The sequence below is a fragment of the Stegostoma tigrinum genome, chromosome 20, assembly GCF_030684315.1.
Source record: "Stegostoma tigrinum isolate sSteTig4 chromosome 20, sSteTig4.hap1, whole genome shotgun sequence".
NCBI lineage: Eukaryota > Metazoa > Chordata > Chondrichthyes > Orectolobiformes > Stegostomatidae > Stegostoma > Stegostoma tigrinum.
This window is the reverse complement of record NC_081373.1, coordinates 14797931-14813806: the sequence shown is the minus strand read 5'-3', so window position 1 is coordinate 14813806 and position 15876 is coordinate 14797931. Positions and strand designations below refer to the sequence as shown.

At 43.1% G+C, this 15876-nt stretch overlaps 1 protein-coding gene across 1 annotated transcript in view; it reads left to right on the top strand.

Moving 5' to 3' along the window:
* The first annotated feature begins 4123 nt into the window (after positions 1-4123).
* LOC125461735 (solute carrier family 2, facilitated glucose transporter member 5-like) overlaps positions 4124-15876 on the top strand; it is a 63236-nt gene continuing 51483 nt past the window's right edge. Inside the window, exon 1 of the mRNA XM_048550834.2 lies at positions 4124-4212. Within this exon, the coding sequence (XP_048406791.2) occupies positions 4162-4212 (51 nt within the window). The 5' untranslated portion in view covers positions 4124-4161. The remainder of the gene's footprint in view (positions 4213-15876) is intronic.

The following is a 15876-nucleotide window of genomic DNA, read 5'->3' as shown; positions in this document are numbered from 1 at the left end:
TTTTCTGATCCATACAACCTGTATAAACTTGCTCACACTCCTCTAGGTCAGGGTCAGTGGAAATTTGGAATGAGGAAACAAGCAAGAGGAGTACAAGTAGAAAGAGTTAGTGAGTTCTGAGAATCTTTACAGCGTGTAAACAGTCCCTTTGGCCCAACAAGCCCACACTGACCCCCAGACGTATTCTCTTATAATCCACCTAATCTACTCATCCCTGAATACTGTGGGCAATTTAGCATGGCTGATCCACCTAGCCTGCACATCTTTGGACTGTGGGATGAAACTAGAGCACCTGGAGGAAACCCATGCAGACACGGGGAGAATGTGCAAACTCCACACAGACAGTCGCCCGAGGATGGAATTGAACCTAGGTTCCTGGTGCTGTGAGGTAGCAGTGCTACTGAGCCACTGTGCCACCCCATTATTAAGTCATTTTACAGTTTCCCCATGAAACGCTCCCAGGGCAGACACAGGACAGAGCTAAATACAGGATACAGCTCCCTGTATAATGTCCCAACAAACACTTCTTCGATAGGTAGGGCACAGTGCTTGATCAGAGTAAATCTTCCTTTACACAGCCCCCATCAAATGCTACCAGGACAGGCACAGTACAGGGTCATGTAGGAATGCAGGTTCACTGAATTTATAGTACACTGCTCACATGTACCATGCACGCTCCTGAATGATGCTATTGCTTAGTTCACTTCCCAGCATTGACTATCAGTTTGCATTCCAACTCCAAATCAATAGGTTATGGAATGGCTGTCACTTAGCTCAAAGGAAAAACCATGCAGAGCAGGGGAGCATCATGATATAAATTGTTCATCTAGAGAGCCAGTGAAGTCACAACGTGCTGAATGGCCTCCTTCGGTGCCATACGCATTCTACGATTCTGTCAATAATGTTCATTGTCAAAACCTAAGAATCTTCCTGTCTCTTCACTGTCCGTAATTTCAGCAAGTACAACCAAAAAGTTAATTTGTCCAATTTATTTTATTAATGGTTTTATGGATCAGACAGTGTCCTATTTAATGTTTGTTTGAAAGCCCATTTTCAACGGTTTCCTCTCACCCAGGGGCAGTTTATTAGACACATACAAGCCCCGGATGGAGTTTGCTGGACAGGACAGATGAATAAGGTTTGAAATCTCATTTAATGCGGCCTCCTGGCCTGAGGGCTGTGAACAGATAGATCAGAGGGCCAGGTTATCCCAGAATTAGAACTCATCCACAACACAGATGGATCTGCTGATTCCCAGCAAACATGTTGGTTTCAGCACAGGATGACTCACTCACTTTGTTAAAAGGCCAGCAAGCATCAAACAGATGGTTTGTGCAGTTGGCTGGGGATGTGTCTGAGTGACCACAGCCACACAGGGCTAATTCAGAACTAATTATTAACGAAGGAGCTTCCTCAGAGCAAAAACCACTGTGGAAAGTCAGGAAGAATATAAAGAGTACAGTGGGGAGGTGATACTGGAAGAGATATAAAGGGAAAAATGCCAGACCACATATAAAGGAGAACTAAAGATTTCTAAGCATAAGATGAAAATGAATCATCAGCAAGAATAGAATGCACTAAAGTGAAAATAGGTCTACCTGCGGAGAATGATGTTTTTGTGGAATTATTTTGCTTTGAATTTTACAAATGATGGCAGAGAAGAATATAGATGCAGAAGGGAATATTATGATTGCTTTAGATATTAAAGGTTCTACACAATTTGAAGTTATGCAAACAATCAATAGAGACCACTGATGAAGGAAACATTCATTCAGAGAAAATTAGTAAAACCCTGAACTAAGTAAGTTATTGGTTATAAAATACAGAAGACACGAGACATTATGAAAACAATTTTTCAATCCTCTTTAAACATGCAAATTGTGCCAAAGGATTAGAAAAGAGCCAAACAAACGCTTTTGTTCAAGAAGGCAGGGTCTGCAGTTCGTGCCCACCCCTACTGCCCTTAACTGAGCGGTTTGCTAGAACAATGCTGGTGGCAGTTAAGAGTCAACCATGTTGCTGTGGATCAAGAATCACATGTAGGTCAGACTGAGTAAGGATGGTGGATTTCCTTCTCAAAAATACATCAGTGAACTAGAGAGAGTTTTATGATAGTAGTTTAGAAGAATGAAAAGCAATTTCATTGAAAGGCATTTACCTCTAAAGGGGCTTGACTTGGTAAATATCAGGAGGCAGTATCCATCCATGGAGTCTCGGAGTAGGGAGGACAGTCTCAGAATGAGAGTCTAACCATTTAGGACTGAGGTAACACTCAAAGTGTTGAGGAACTTTGGAGTTCTCGACCCCAGGGAGCAGTTCATCAAATGAACGTATTCGAGATAGAGGCTGATAGATTTTTGGAATACATAGGGAGGCAACAGATATGGATTATAGCGCAGGAAGATTATTTGAGATAGAAGATTGGGCAGACTCTTAGTGAATTATGAATTCAATCATGCAGAAAGCATCACTTCCAAGTTTCACAGAAAATTCTTACTGTTTAAACTGGCAGTTAACATTTTGGAATATCCATTAGAATGATGGTAAGTGGTGTTAGTGGAATCATTACATTAGTCACAGACACAGTTATAATCCCATTAGAGAGGTTTACATCAAATCTTACAATGCAGAGTTTTTTTAATACCACTGAGTTTTTTTAAAATTGGATGGAGCAGGTGGATCAGTCTCAGAGTAAAGAACAACAGTTTCAGTGATAAGAGATGGGAGACCACTCAGAGGGTGGTAAATATTTTGGGAATCTCTACCCCATGGAGCTGTAGAGGTCAACCATTGAGCATGTTCAAGTTGGAGATCGATTGGTTTCTAGATGACAACTGCAACAAGGAACATGGAGATAGTGCAGGAAAATGATGCTGAAATAGATGGTCAGCAATGATCTTGATTGGCACAACAGGCACAAGGGGCCAAATGGTCTTTTCCTGCTGCATATTTGAATTTTCACAAGGCTAATATTTGTTATCTAATTATCCCTGACCACCAGGGCAATGGAGTCCAAAACTAGAGGCTACTGGTCTAGAGGAGAATGATCTAAAAGGGATCGAAGGGGCAATTTTTTTCACGGAGAGAGTAGCGTGTGTATGGAATGACCTAGCAGAGCAAGTGTTAGAAGCTGGTACAATTACATGGGTACATGAATAGGAAGGGTTTAGAGTGATATGGGCCAAATGCTGGCAAATGGGACAAGATCAGTTTAGGATATCTCGTAGTCATGAATGATTTAAACCGAAAGGTCTGTTTCTGCACTGTACAGCTCTGACTGTAATTGATCCACTAAGGGGCCGTCACAGTGGCTCAGTGGTTAGCACTGCTGCCTCACAGTGCCAGGGACTCGGGTTTGATCCCAGCCTTGAGCAACTGTCCATGTAGAGTTTGCACATTCTCCCCGTGTCTACGTGGGTTTCCTTTGGATGCTCTGATTTCGTCCCACAGTCCAAAGACGTGCAGCTTAGGTGAATTGACCACGCTAAATTACCCGTAGTGTCTTGGGTGGGAAATGCAGGGATAGGGTAGGCCTGGGGGGGGGGGGGGGGAATGCTGTTTGGAGGGTTGTTGTGGATTCGATGGGCCGAATAGCCTGCTCCCACACTGTGGAAATTCAATGGAAAATATTACCACTTCCTGTCTAAACTGAAGGAACACAAAATAATCAGGCACTTTGGAGAATAATTCCAAGAAGGCTGTTGTTTGACCGCATGAGTTTTGCCCAGATTGAGTCCCATTTATTTAACAGTAAGTTTTGTACCGTCAGTTACTGTGGTAGAAGCAAGTATTGCATCCTCTCGAACTTTTGCACAATGAAGGAAACTCTGCAGGCAATCTTCATTATTCTAGCTAAAAATTCAAGATTACTTATTTGCCTGTGCTGCTACATTTTAGGGATCCAAACGCTTCCGCAGCCTCTCTGTTACAGACACTGTTAAGTCCCCGCCTTCCCTCCCAACAAACACATTGTTGTTCCCCCCCACTATGACTGACAGCCTGGTCTCACTTTCCATTGCCCGAATGGATCGTCAATCATCTTGCTTTCCGAATTCAAGCTGAATTGAGGTGGAGATTCGAGGGGTGGGGGCGAAGAAATTGAATGGTTTTGTCTCTCCGTTGCGGGACAGTTGAGTTTGCTGACTGTATTTGGCTGGAGTCATGGTAGACGAAGCTTATCTCTGCGAGCCTGGCAATGGAAAAATCATCGGGGTAAGACCAAACCTCCGTGGAAAAATCAGTCAGTTTTGTTTGCTGAAATTCTATTACAAATGGAAACAAATATCTTCATCATTGTTAAATGTGGGCTAGATTGTGTTTCTTTGCATGAACTGTGCGCATTTAAAATTTAATAACTCTTTGCAGATATAAAACGAAAGTTCTGAATCAAGTACTGTGCAACTTCCACTGATCTTTGAAGCAACTGAAAAGCAATAAAGGGAAATCACATTTCAAAATATGAAGTTCTGGACTGTTGGCTTGAGCACATCATTAGGGCTGACGCTCCGGTGCAGTACTGAGGGAGTGCAGGTGTGTCAGAGGTATGCATTTTCCACATAAGATGAGACCATACCTGCTGTTTAGAGGGAAGCAGTTATTTGCTAGGACTATGTGAATAAAAGCAGTCTTGGCCAAAGTACCTCCCTCGATAAACACTACCAACAAAGCCTGACTGTTCATCTTGCCTCAGTGTTAATGGGAACTGCAGATGCTGGAGAATCCAAGATAATAAAATGTGAGGCTGGATGAACACAGCAGGCCCAGCAGCATCTCAGGAGCACAAAAGCTGACGTTTCGGGCCTAGACCCTTCATCAGAAAGGGGGATGGGGTGAGGGTTCTGGACTGCCCTCCAACCCCACCACCCCGGCACCTTCCCCTGCAACCGCAGGAAATGCTATACTTGCCCCCACACCTCCTCCCTCACCACTATCCCAGGCCCCAAGATGACTTTCCATATTAAGCAGAGGTTCACCTGCACATCTGCCAATGTGGTATAGTGCATCCATTGTACCCGGTGTGGCTCCTTCTACATTGGGGAAACCAAGCGGAGGCTTGGGGACCGCTTTGCAAAACACCTCCGCTCGGTTTGCAATAAGCAACTGCACCTCCCAGTCGCAAACCATTTCCACTCCCCCTCCCATTCTTTAGATGACATGTCCATCATGGGCCTCCTGCAGTGCCACAATGATGCCACCCGAAGGTTGCAGGAATAGCAACTCATATTCCGCTTGGGAACCCTGCAGCCTAATGGTATCAATGTGGACTTCACCAGCTTCAAAATCTCCCCGTCCCCCACCGCATCCCAAAACCAGCCCAGTTCGTCCCCTCCCCCCACTGCACCACACAACCAGCCCAGCTCTTCCCCTCCACCCACTGCATCCCAAAACCAGTCCAACCTGTCTCTGCCTCCCTAACCTGTTCTTCCTCTCACCCATCCCTTCCTCCCACCCCAAGCCGCACCTCCATTTCCTACCTACCTCATCCCACCTCCTTGACCTGTCATCTTCCCTGGACTGACCTATCCCCTCCCTACCTCCCCACCTATACTCTCCTCTCCACCTATCTTCTTTTCTCTCCATCTTCGGTCCGCCTCCCCCTCTCTCCCTATTTATTCCAGAACCCTCACCCCATCCCCCTCTCTGATGAAGGGTCTAGGCCCGAAACGTCAGCTTTTGTGCTCCTGAGATACTGCTGGGCCTGCTGTGTTCATCCAGCCTCACATTTTATTACCCTGTTCATCTTGCCTTCTCATTAGTCAGTCCTATTCTTGGCGAATTTGTCAAACAGTAATTGATGCATGTTAACTGCAGCCCTTGTGTTGGTGAGGCAGTGGCCTAGTGGAATTGTCACTAGGCTGTTAGTCTGAAATCTGCTGTAATGTTGTTGGGATCTGGTTTCGAATGCTGCTAGGGCAGTTAGTGAAATTTTATTTCAGTACAAATATGGAATCCATTGTCAATTGTCAGGAAAAACACATCTGGTTCTCTAATGCCCTTTAGGGAGTGAAGCTGCCCCATCCTGGCCTACATGTGACTCCAGATCCACAGCAATGTGGCTCACTCTTAACTGCCCTCTGGGCAATTAGGGATGGGCATTTAATACTGGCCCAGCCAGAGTTGCCCACATCCTGTGAATGTTTGTTTTTAAAGCTTCAGAATGTTTTATGGATCCTTTTAGGTTGTTGGCAGCATCCTGGTAATGTCACAAGCATGCTTACCCAATGATTCATAGAATCCCTACAGTGTGAAAGCAGTCCATTCAGCCCTTTGAGTCCGTATCAACCCTCTGAAGAGCATCCCACCTACCCTGATAACTCTGCATTTTCCATTGCCAATCTGCTTAGCCTGCACATCTTTGGACTGTGGGAGGAAACCAGAGCATCTACACAGACATGGGGGTAACGTGCAAACTCCACACAGACAATCACCCGAGGATGGGGTTGAACCCGCTCCCTGACACTGTGAGGCAGCAGTGCTGATCACTGAGCCATCATGCCACCCCAGGTTAGGCTAATGATCTGAGATATGCAAGGCAGCTAGTGGAATTTAAATTGAGATGATAAAACCTGACATTGAAAGCGAGCCTCAGTAATTGTGACCATGAAACTATTATCAGTTACTATTTTTAAAAATCACGTGGTTCACTAATATCCTTTAGAGAAATCTCATCCAGTCCAGCATGCAATTGCACAGTTGTGTGGTTGACAATGAACTCCCCCCAGAAATGGGGGTTACGTCAATCAAGGGGTGATTAGTGAAGCATAAAGATGCCCACATCCATAACACCTAGACTCTATGCCACCACACGCTACCATCAATGTGGATGTAGGGGTGGGGGTGGTGGTGTACGAAGTAGAGATTGTCTGACAACTTCTTCTGGAATGTGCCTTTTGAAAGGAAGTCTGGAGAAAGATGCAGTAGTTCTTGTCGGGGTTGGTCCTGTGCAGCTCTGTGTCGCAAGACTCTGTGCCCTGCAGCCTGTTCCCTGGGGCACACACCAAGACAAATATCGACTGTGCCTGGAGGACCATCAACGCATTGAAAGACTCTTTGGTCTACCCAAAACATGTTGGTCTTCCTGACCAAGGAGTTGACTTTGACTTACTGTTGCAGACTGGCACATCCCAAGGTCCAGGACTATGTGCTGAGGGATGCACTAAAGCTTGGGGCAGATGCTGCCAAGGTACAGTGGGGTAAGACCACTGTCTGAGGTCTTTCTGCCAAAGTTAAATGGGGGCCGTTCAGTTATCTGACCCTCCCAATCGTTCAAATAAGTGTAAATATAACTATGTATAAGGAAGAAATGCCTTTGGTTTGTTTGCTGGATACAGTCAAACTTCATTCTTTTTATGTTTGTTTATTTCATCATATGCTACTGTACAGAACCAAACTGCTTTATTAACAATGTATGTATATAAGGAATTTTTATAAATAAAGTATATTTTGACATAATAAAAGAAGAAAAAGTAAGATAAAAAGTGAGGGAATGGGGTAAGACACAGTGTAAATCGATCAGATCCCTGATAATTGCAAAGAACAAAATTAGCTGATGTGTTTGGGACTATTCCTGACACTTACCTGATGCATTCTCAGAATCCTCTCCAATTTAAAAAAATGACCTTTATCTGTGTTAAATCCATGGGAGATTGACAGTAAGGTGCCGTGGATTGAATGAGTGTAGAAAGGATAGACCTTTATGGCTGCACTTGTAGTGACGGAATGGAAGTTGTTTGCTGACATTTCTGTAAAGTCAAAAGCAGCATTTGTGGCTCAAAGTCAACCAGCAGGGAAAAAACTAGACAGTGTTTGGAATGTTTATCAGTAAAGAAAGAGGAGTTTGTCATGTATGTAAAGGACTCCAGTGTTCAATTATTTTATCTGCTCTCAGCTGTTAACTCATCAGTGTAGCCAACATGAGTTTCAGCTAACTCATGTGCAACTTTCCATCGTAAAGTGACGATCATAAGTCCATGCTGAGCATCTGTAGGGTTAAGTGTCACCTCGTGTGGCTGAGGAGCTGACTGTGGCCTGGCAGGATCTGCCACATTTGCTGCAGAGGATGACAGTGAGCGAAGAAGGTGCACTGTCTGCCAACTCTGCTTTCTCTGGGGCCTCTTCTTGGCCAGTCAAACTTGCTGTTCATCTCTTCCAATGTAACTTCCAAATGGTCCACCTCCAGGACTCATGGCTGTCAGCAACTATTTCCCAGTTGTCAATGTGAATGCCTGGTATATTCACATCTCACTTTCAGGTGTCCTTGTAACAGGGGCATAGACACCCAGGAGGCTGTTACCCAGTGACCACTTCTACATACTGAAGATCTTCACAATTATCAAACGTGGGAAACTGGCACTCCATAGGATTTGCAGAAACTTCAATATCTCTGCTAGTAGGATAAGCCTGATGCAAAGGTTGGCAAGAACAAGGATATCAGTAATAATTGCAACAACTATCAAGGCAAGTGCCTGTTGAGCATCTTGGAAAAGTATTTGCCTGTGTTGCCCTTATTAAACTACAGGCCCTGGCTGAATGCATCTACCCCGAGTGCCAGTGTCATTTCAGAACTGCAAGTTCCACAACTGACATGATCTTCAGTCCAAGAGCTGCACAAAACTGTCGTCTGAGTAAGGAGCCATAACATGTTGCCTTCATGGATCTGACCAAAGCATTTGACCATGTCAGCAGGGTCAGACTGTTTTACCGGTTGAGAAAATTGACAGCCCTATGAAGATCCTCATCGTGATCCCATCGACCCATGACAATATAATGAGTGAGGTCATCTCATCACTACTTACTCAATGGAAATTAGGGGTGGGCAATAAATGTCTGCCCAGCCAGGCAACATGTACGTTCCCATGAATGAATAAAAGAAAATGCAATGGTGGGCTAACATCATAAAAACTGAGATCCGCAGTAGGGGCAAAGAAGGTTCTGGCACCAACACTCTGGTTTATTCTTCACTTTGCTGCTGTCATATACCTTCAGGTCATCAACAGAGGATATCTACTTACAAACTAGAACTGACTGATTCAATCATTCAAGATTCAAGACAATGGTGCATTAAGCCCTTATGAGATTGTTACATTATAACAGTCTCAGCTAAAACAGTCAGTAAACATTCTTAGGTATTGCAATAAAAAGATTGCAGTCAAAAGAGTGAATTTGATATTCTTGTTATGTACATCAGACCACCTCACTCCATCGTTCTAAGAAGGACTTACTTCCTTCAGCCATTCTTTACTCCATTACCTTTCCTTCTCTCCTGTTATCATCTCAACTCTTTTCTTTCTCTGATATAACACGGTGTAGAGCGGGATGAACACAGCGGGCCAAGCAGCATCAGAGGAGCAGGAAAGTTGACGTTTTGGGTCAGGACCCTTCTTCAGAAATGGGGGAGGGGAAGGGGATTCTGAAATAAATAGGGAGACGGGGGAGGCGGATAGAAGATGGATAAAGGAGAAGATAGGGTGAGAGGAGACAGACAGGTTAAAGAGGCGGGGTTAGAGCCAGTGAAGGTGAATGTAGTTGGGGAGTTAGTGGGGGATAGGTCAGCCCAGGGAGGACGGACAGGTCGGGGGGGAGGGTGGCGGAATGAGGTTAGTGGGTAGGGAGTGGGGGTGGGGCTTGAGGTGGGAGGAATGGTGAGGGAGGTGGGGACTAGCTGGGCTGGATTTGGTATGTGGTCGAGGGAGGGGAGATTTTGAAGCTTGTGAAATTCACATTGATACCCTTGAGCTGCAGAGTTCCCAAGCGAAATATGAGATGGGCTGTTCCTGCATCTTTCGGGTGGCATCATTGTGGCAATGCAGGAAGCCCAGGATGGACATGTCGTCTGAGGAGTGGGGAGGGGGAATTGAAATGGTTCATGATTGGGAGGTGCAGTTGTTTGTTTTTTGTTGTTGCGACAAACAAACAAACAACTACACGTCCCTGTCGTGAACAATATGGCTCTAAACCCGCCTCTTTGACTTGTCTGTCTCCTCTCACCCTACCTTCTCCTTTATCCATCTTCTATCCGCCTCCCCCGTCTCCCTATTTATTTCAGAATCCCCTTCCCCTCCCCCATTTCTGAAGAAGGGTCCCGACCCGAAACATCAAGCTTTCCTGCTCCTCTGATGCTGTTTGGCCCACTGCGTTCATCCAGCTTCACACCGTGTTATCTCAGATTCTCCAGCATTGGCAGTTCCTACTATCTCTTTTCTATCTCTCTTTTCATTAAGCATTCATGAGATGTGGGCATCACTAGCATGACCAGAATTTCTTGCTTATCTCTAACTGCCCTGGAGACTGTGCCCCAGTGTTTTGGATTCCTCAAACAGGGGAAACCATGTCTCAAGTGTTGATCTTGCATCTAGAGATAGTAAGAACTGCTGATGCTGGATTCAGAGATAACAGTGTGGAGCTAGAGGATCACAGCAGGCCAGGCAGCATCAGAGGGACAGGAAAGCTGACGTTTTGGGTCGGGACCCTTCTTCAGAAAATGAAGAAGGGTCCCGACTTGAAATGTCAGCTTTTCTGCTCCTCTGATGCTGCCTGGCCTGCTGTGATCCTCTAGCTCCACTCTGTGTTATCCCTTTTGCATCTAGTATGCTTCAATAAGATCACTCTCACTTGCATAGACTCATCATACAACAACCACTTGGTGCCAAGAGCCAATCCAGTGAACCGTCACTGTGCTGCTTCCATGGCAAATGTATCGTTCCTTAAGTATGGAGACCAAAACTGCACAGAGTATTCCAGATGTGGGTCTCACCAAAATCCCATGCAGTTTTAGCATGACTTCATTATTCCTGTACTCCTGAAATCTCGGAATAAAGTCATTTTTTTAAAAAAGTCTACTTTTCTCTTCTCATGGACAAATGGAATAACTTCACGTTTCCAAAAATTCTATTCCATCTGCTGCCTAGTTACCCACTCTCTTAACAGGTCTCTATCGCTTTGAAGGCTCTTTGTATCCTGTACACAGTTCACACTGCCATCTAGCTTTCCATTATCAGCAAATTTGATATGTTACTATTTAATATAGATATAGATTAGTATAGATTGCAAATAGCTGATTCTTGTGGCAGTCAACCAATTGGAGTCTGCCAACTTGAAAATGCATCATTAGTCCTTACCCTCTTCTCTTATCCATTAATGATCCATTATCCATGCTAAATAATAGGTTGGATTTTCCTGGATGATGTAAAGTCTCTTGAGGGTTGTTGGAGCTGCATTCATCCAGGCAAGTGGAGAAAACTCCATCAAATTCTGACTTGAGCCTTGTAAATGTTGGACAGGTTGTGGGGAGACAGGAGGTGAGTTACCCAGCACAGAATTCCCAGCATCTGACCTGCTTTTGTAACCACAAATTCCACATGGCTGTTTCAATTCAATTTCTGGTTAGTAGCAACTCCAGAATAATGATGGCAGTGAATTTATTGATGTTTATTGAAGTTAGATTCTCACTTGCTTGGAGACGGTCATTGCTTGTCCAATAAGAGGAAATGTTAATTAACACTTATCGGCCAAAACTTAATGTTACCCAGATCGTGCTCCATTTAAACGTAGACTACTTCATTGTCTACTGGATTGCAAATGGTGCTGATCATTGTGCAATCAGCAAACATCCCCATTTCTGATCGTACCTTAGAGGGCAGGTCATTAATGAAGCAGTTGAAGATTATTGGTCAATGACGTTACCCTGAGGAATTCCTGCAGAGATGTTCTGTGGCTGAGATGATTGACCTTCAACAACCAAAACCATCTTCCTTTGTGGTAGGCATGATTCCAACCAGTGGGGAGAAATTTCCCCCTGATTCCCATTGACTTCAACTTTACTGTGGCTATTCTATGCTACACTCCAGTTAAATGTTATCTTGAAATCAAAGGCAGTCAAGTTCAACTCTTTTGTCCATGTTTGGACCAAAACTGTAAAGCGGTCAGGAGCTGGTGTAACCCAATTGGAATGTCAGTGGCCAAATTTTGGTCAGTAAATTAGTCAGTTAATGGTCAATAACATCTTCCATCACTTTGCTGATGATTGACGGATGACTGACAGGGCAGAAATTGGCAAAACTGAATTTTTTCTGCTTTCTGTGGACAGTTTCCACACTGCAGGGTAGTTAGCAATGTTGTCGCTGTTCTGGAACAACTGGTGCAGCTAATTCTTGGAGCATATGCCTCCGGTACCCATGCTGGAATATTGGCAAGGCCTATGGTCTTTGCAATTTCCAGCATCTTCAGCCATGGAGTGAATCAAATTGGCTGAAGATACAGAATAGATCTTCCACCCCCTTCAAACCCTCCCAGGACAATTCCGGCATGGGGCTGGATACTGAGTAAATCTCCCTTTATATTGTCCCCATTAAACTGTTCCAGGTTAAAGTATCAAATACTTTGTCCATCAATCTGAGTTTCTGACTCTATTTTTCCTTGTTTCAAACAACTAAATATTTTTGTTTGAAAGAGAGTAGAATGCAGAAAGTGAGTTCTTGCTGAATAGAAAATCTTTAGATTATAAAACACTCTCTAGGTTCTTTAAGGATTAAAGTTGTGTGGGAATGAGAGGTTTTGGGAAATGGCAGATGTGGTATGTGAATTCATCATATCGAGTCAGGCTGGCTGTGGATTCTGATAACATATGTGTAGGTCAATAAAGCATCTGTCACACAAGAAACTGAAAGCACAAAATGACTACAGGGAGCCTGGACCAGATGGGATACACCCTAGAATTCCTTGTGGAAAGGAGGGAGCGAAATATCTGAAACTTGGATTAATATTTCACTCAGTCTCATCGCTACCTCAGGGCTGGAGAGTGACTCCCATACAGTCTCCAGATTCAATCATAAATACTGAATCTTAAACCCACAATGGCTGATCAGTGCATCAAACATCTGCATCAAGGGAATGATGGAGTAATGCGTGTATCTTTCTTTCTTCTCTGCTTTAACACCCTTCCTTCACATGTGCTGCTGTTCTGTCCCTCGGTGACTTACAGCTCCCGCACTCAGATTATCTTGCAGTGACTCATGTTAATAGACATTGAATCATGGTCCAAGCTTCAGATGTGAGTGTCAACCAGCAATTCAACCAGTCACAGTAACTGAGGAAGGCCTTTCAGCCCCTTAAGCCCACTCGCCATTCCATTATAACCTTTTTTTATGTGAAGTTTTCAAAGAGCATCTTACATTTTATTGTGCTTTTACTGTTGTAAAAGCGCTTTAAACAAAACTTGGTAAAGCCACATACTGGGATACTGGGACAGGTGACCAATGGTTTGGTCAAAGAAGTAGATTTTAAGGAGCTTCTTAAAGAAAGCTTTTAAAATTCTGATATTCATCTCATCAGATTCCCCTATTGTGTCACCCCATTCCTATAACTTCCTTCATGTCCACATTCCTCCAAGTTATCTGCAATCCTCTAACTCTGGCCTTTTGTGCCTCCCTGATTTTAACTATGTCGTCAATGGCAGCTATGACTTCAGCTATCTGGGCCCTGTAATTCCACCCGAAAACCTCTCCCCTCCCCCATTTTTCTATCATCCTCAAGATGCTCAGTCACCATATGTGGCACTTTAGTGTCACATCTTGTTTGCTAAAAACCGGTAGGAAGTGCCTCTGAATGTTTTCATTAAGGTTGAAGAGTTTTATAAATGAAGGTTGTTGTTGATGAACCACTTAATCAGTGGCATACGAATAGGAGTAGGCAATTCAGCCCCTCGAGCTTACTGCACCATTTAATACAACCATGGCTGACCTCAACTCAATCCCGATAACAGGTCCCCATAACAGTTTGGGACTTATAAAGGAAAAGAGTAAGTAAAGTCAGTATTCATCCTTAGATAGTGAAAATTGGATATTAATAGTAGAAAATAAGGAAATTATGTATAAATCAAATATTTTTCTTCTGTCTTCAGTATAGAGGATACAAAAAACATTCCAGTAATAGCTGTACATTGGGAGAAAGAAACTTGGTGAAATTACAATCACAAGGGAGGGATGCTGAGCAAACTAACGGAGCTGTGAGCTGACAATTCTCTGAGTCCAGACAGACTTTATCCCTGACTCTCAAAGGAGATGGTCGTAAGTGGGTTAGAGTTAATTTGCCAAAATGTGCTAAAGGTTCCATCAAACTTTAAAGTTGCAAATATTCAATTGAGGTAGAAAACAAGAAACCATGGGCCAGTTAAATTGATGTCTGTCATGGGGGATGTTGTTAGAATCTGTCATTAAGGAGGTTATAGATGGGCACTGAGGAAAATTCAAAGGTAATCTGGAAAGTCAACATGGTTTTGTGAAAGTGAAATTATGTATATGCAATTTATTGGAGTCCTTTGAAGGAGTAACATGCATTGTGGATAAAAGGGAACCAGTAGATGTACTGTACTTAGATTTCCAGAGGCATTTAACAAGGTTCCATGTAAAAGGTTTATTGTGCTAAATATGATCTCATGGTGTAGGCATAACACATTAGCATGGATGGAAAATTGGCTGTCAAAAAACAGAATATGCATAAATGGGTTTTTGCCTGATTGGCAGTCTGTGATATGATGAGCCCACAGGAATCAGTCTGGGAGTATCTGCATTTACTGTTTATATCAATGATTTAAATGAGGAGAGTGATAAACAGTAGCTAAATTTGCACATGTATTAAGGACAGGTAGGAATGTGTGTTGTGAAGTGTACACAAAGAGATTGAAGATGGATACAGGTAGATTGAGTTAGTAGTCAAATATCTGGCAGATGGAGTGTAATGTGGGAAAATGTGAAGTAACTCACTTTGGTGAGAAGAATGAAAAAGCAGAGTATTACTTAAATAATGTTTAAGTAATACAGACAACAACTGCAGAATTCTGAAGTACAGAGGGATTTTCATGTTATGTGCATGAGTTACAAAAAATTAGCATGCAAGGACAATAAGTTTTAAGTGAATAAAATTATGTCTCCTATTACAAAAGAAATTGGACATTAAAGTAAGATTCCTGTGCTTCAATTATAAACGGTATTGGTGAGACCATATTTTGAACATTGTGCAGTTTTGGCCTGCTTATTTAAAGGAGTTCAGAAATCACACGATATCAGGTTATAGTCCAGTAGGTTTATTTGAAAACACGAGCTTTTGGAACCTCAGTTCTTCTTCAGGTGCTAGACACAGAATTTATAAGTAAAAAGATCAAAGGTTCACACCATTGATGGGGATGTACTAAGCAAACCTAAAGTGCTAAGATTAATAATTGTATATGTATATGAAATATATATTAATCAATTAAGACCTCCTAACTGATTAAAGATTTAACAGCATCTTACGTTTGTTTAGTACATCCTCATCAATGGCAGGAACCTTTGATCTTTTACTTATAAATTCTATGTCTGATACTACCTCTCTCACTAACACCTGAAGAAGGATTGAGACTCTGAAAGCTTGTGTTTTCAAATAAACCTGTTGGACTATAACCTGGCATCGTGTGATTTCTGACCCTGTCCACCCCAGTCCAACACCGGTACCTCAACATCATATTTAAAGAAGACTATAGCTGCATTGGAGGGAGCACAAGGAGGTTTATGAGATTAACATTTGGAATAAGCAGATTGTGTTATGAGGATATAATGGACGGACTGGGTTTGTTTCCACTGGAATTTAGAAGAACGGGGGATTACATGATTGACGATTCTGAATGGTTTTGACAAGGTGGATGCTTCTTTGTGTGAGTGAGACCAGAACCAGAAGGCACTGTTTAAAAATCTGGAGTCACTCTTTTAAGACGGGGATGATAAGAGACATTTTTCTCTCAGTATGTTGCGTGACTTCAGAATTCTCTGCGTCAAAAGGCAGCGGAAGCAGGGTCATTCAATATTTTTAAGGTACAGGTAGATAGATTCGTGTTAGACAAGGAAT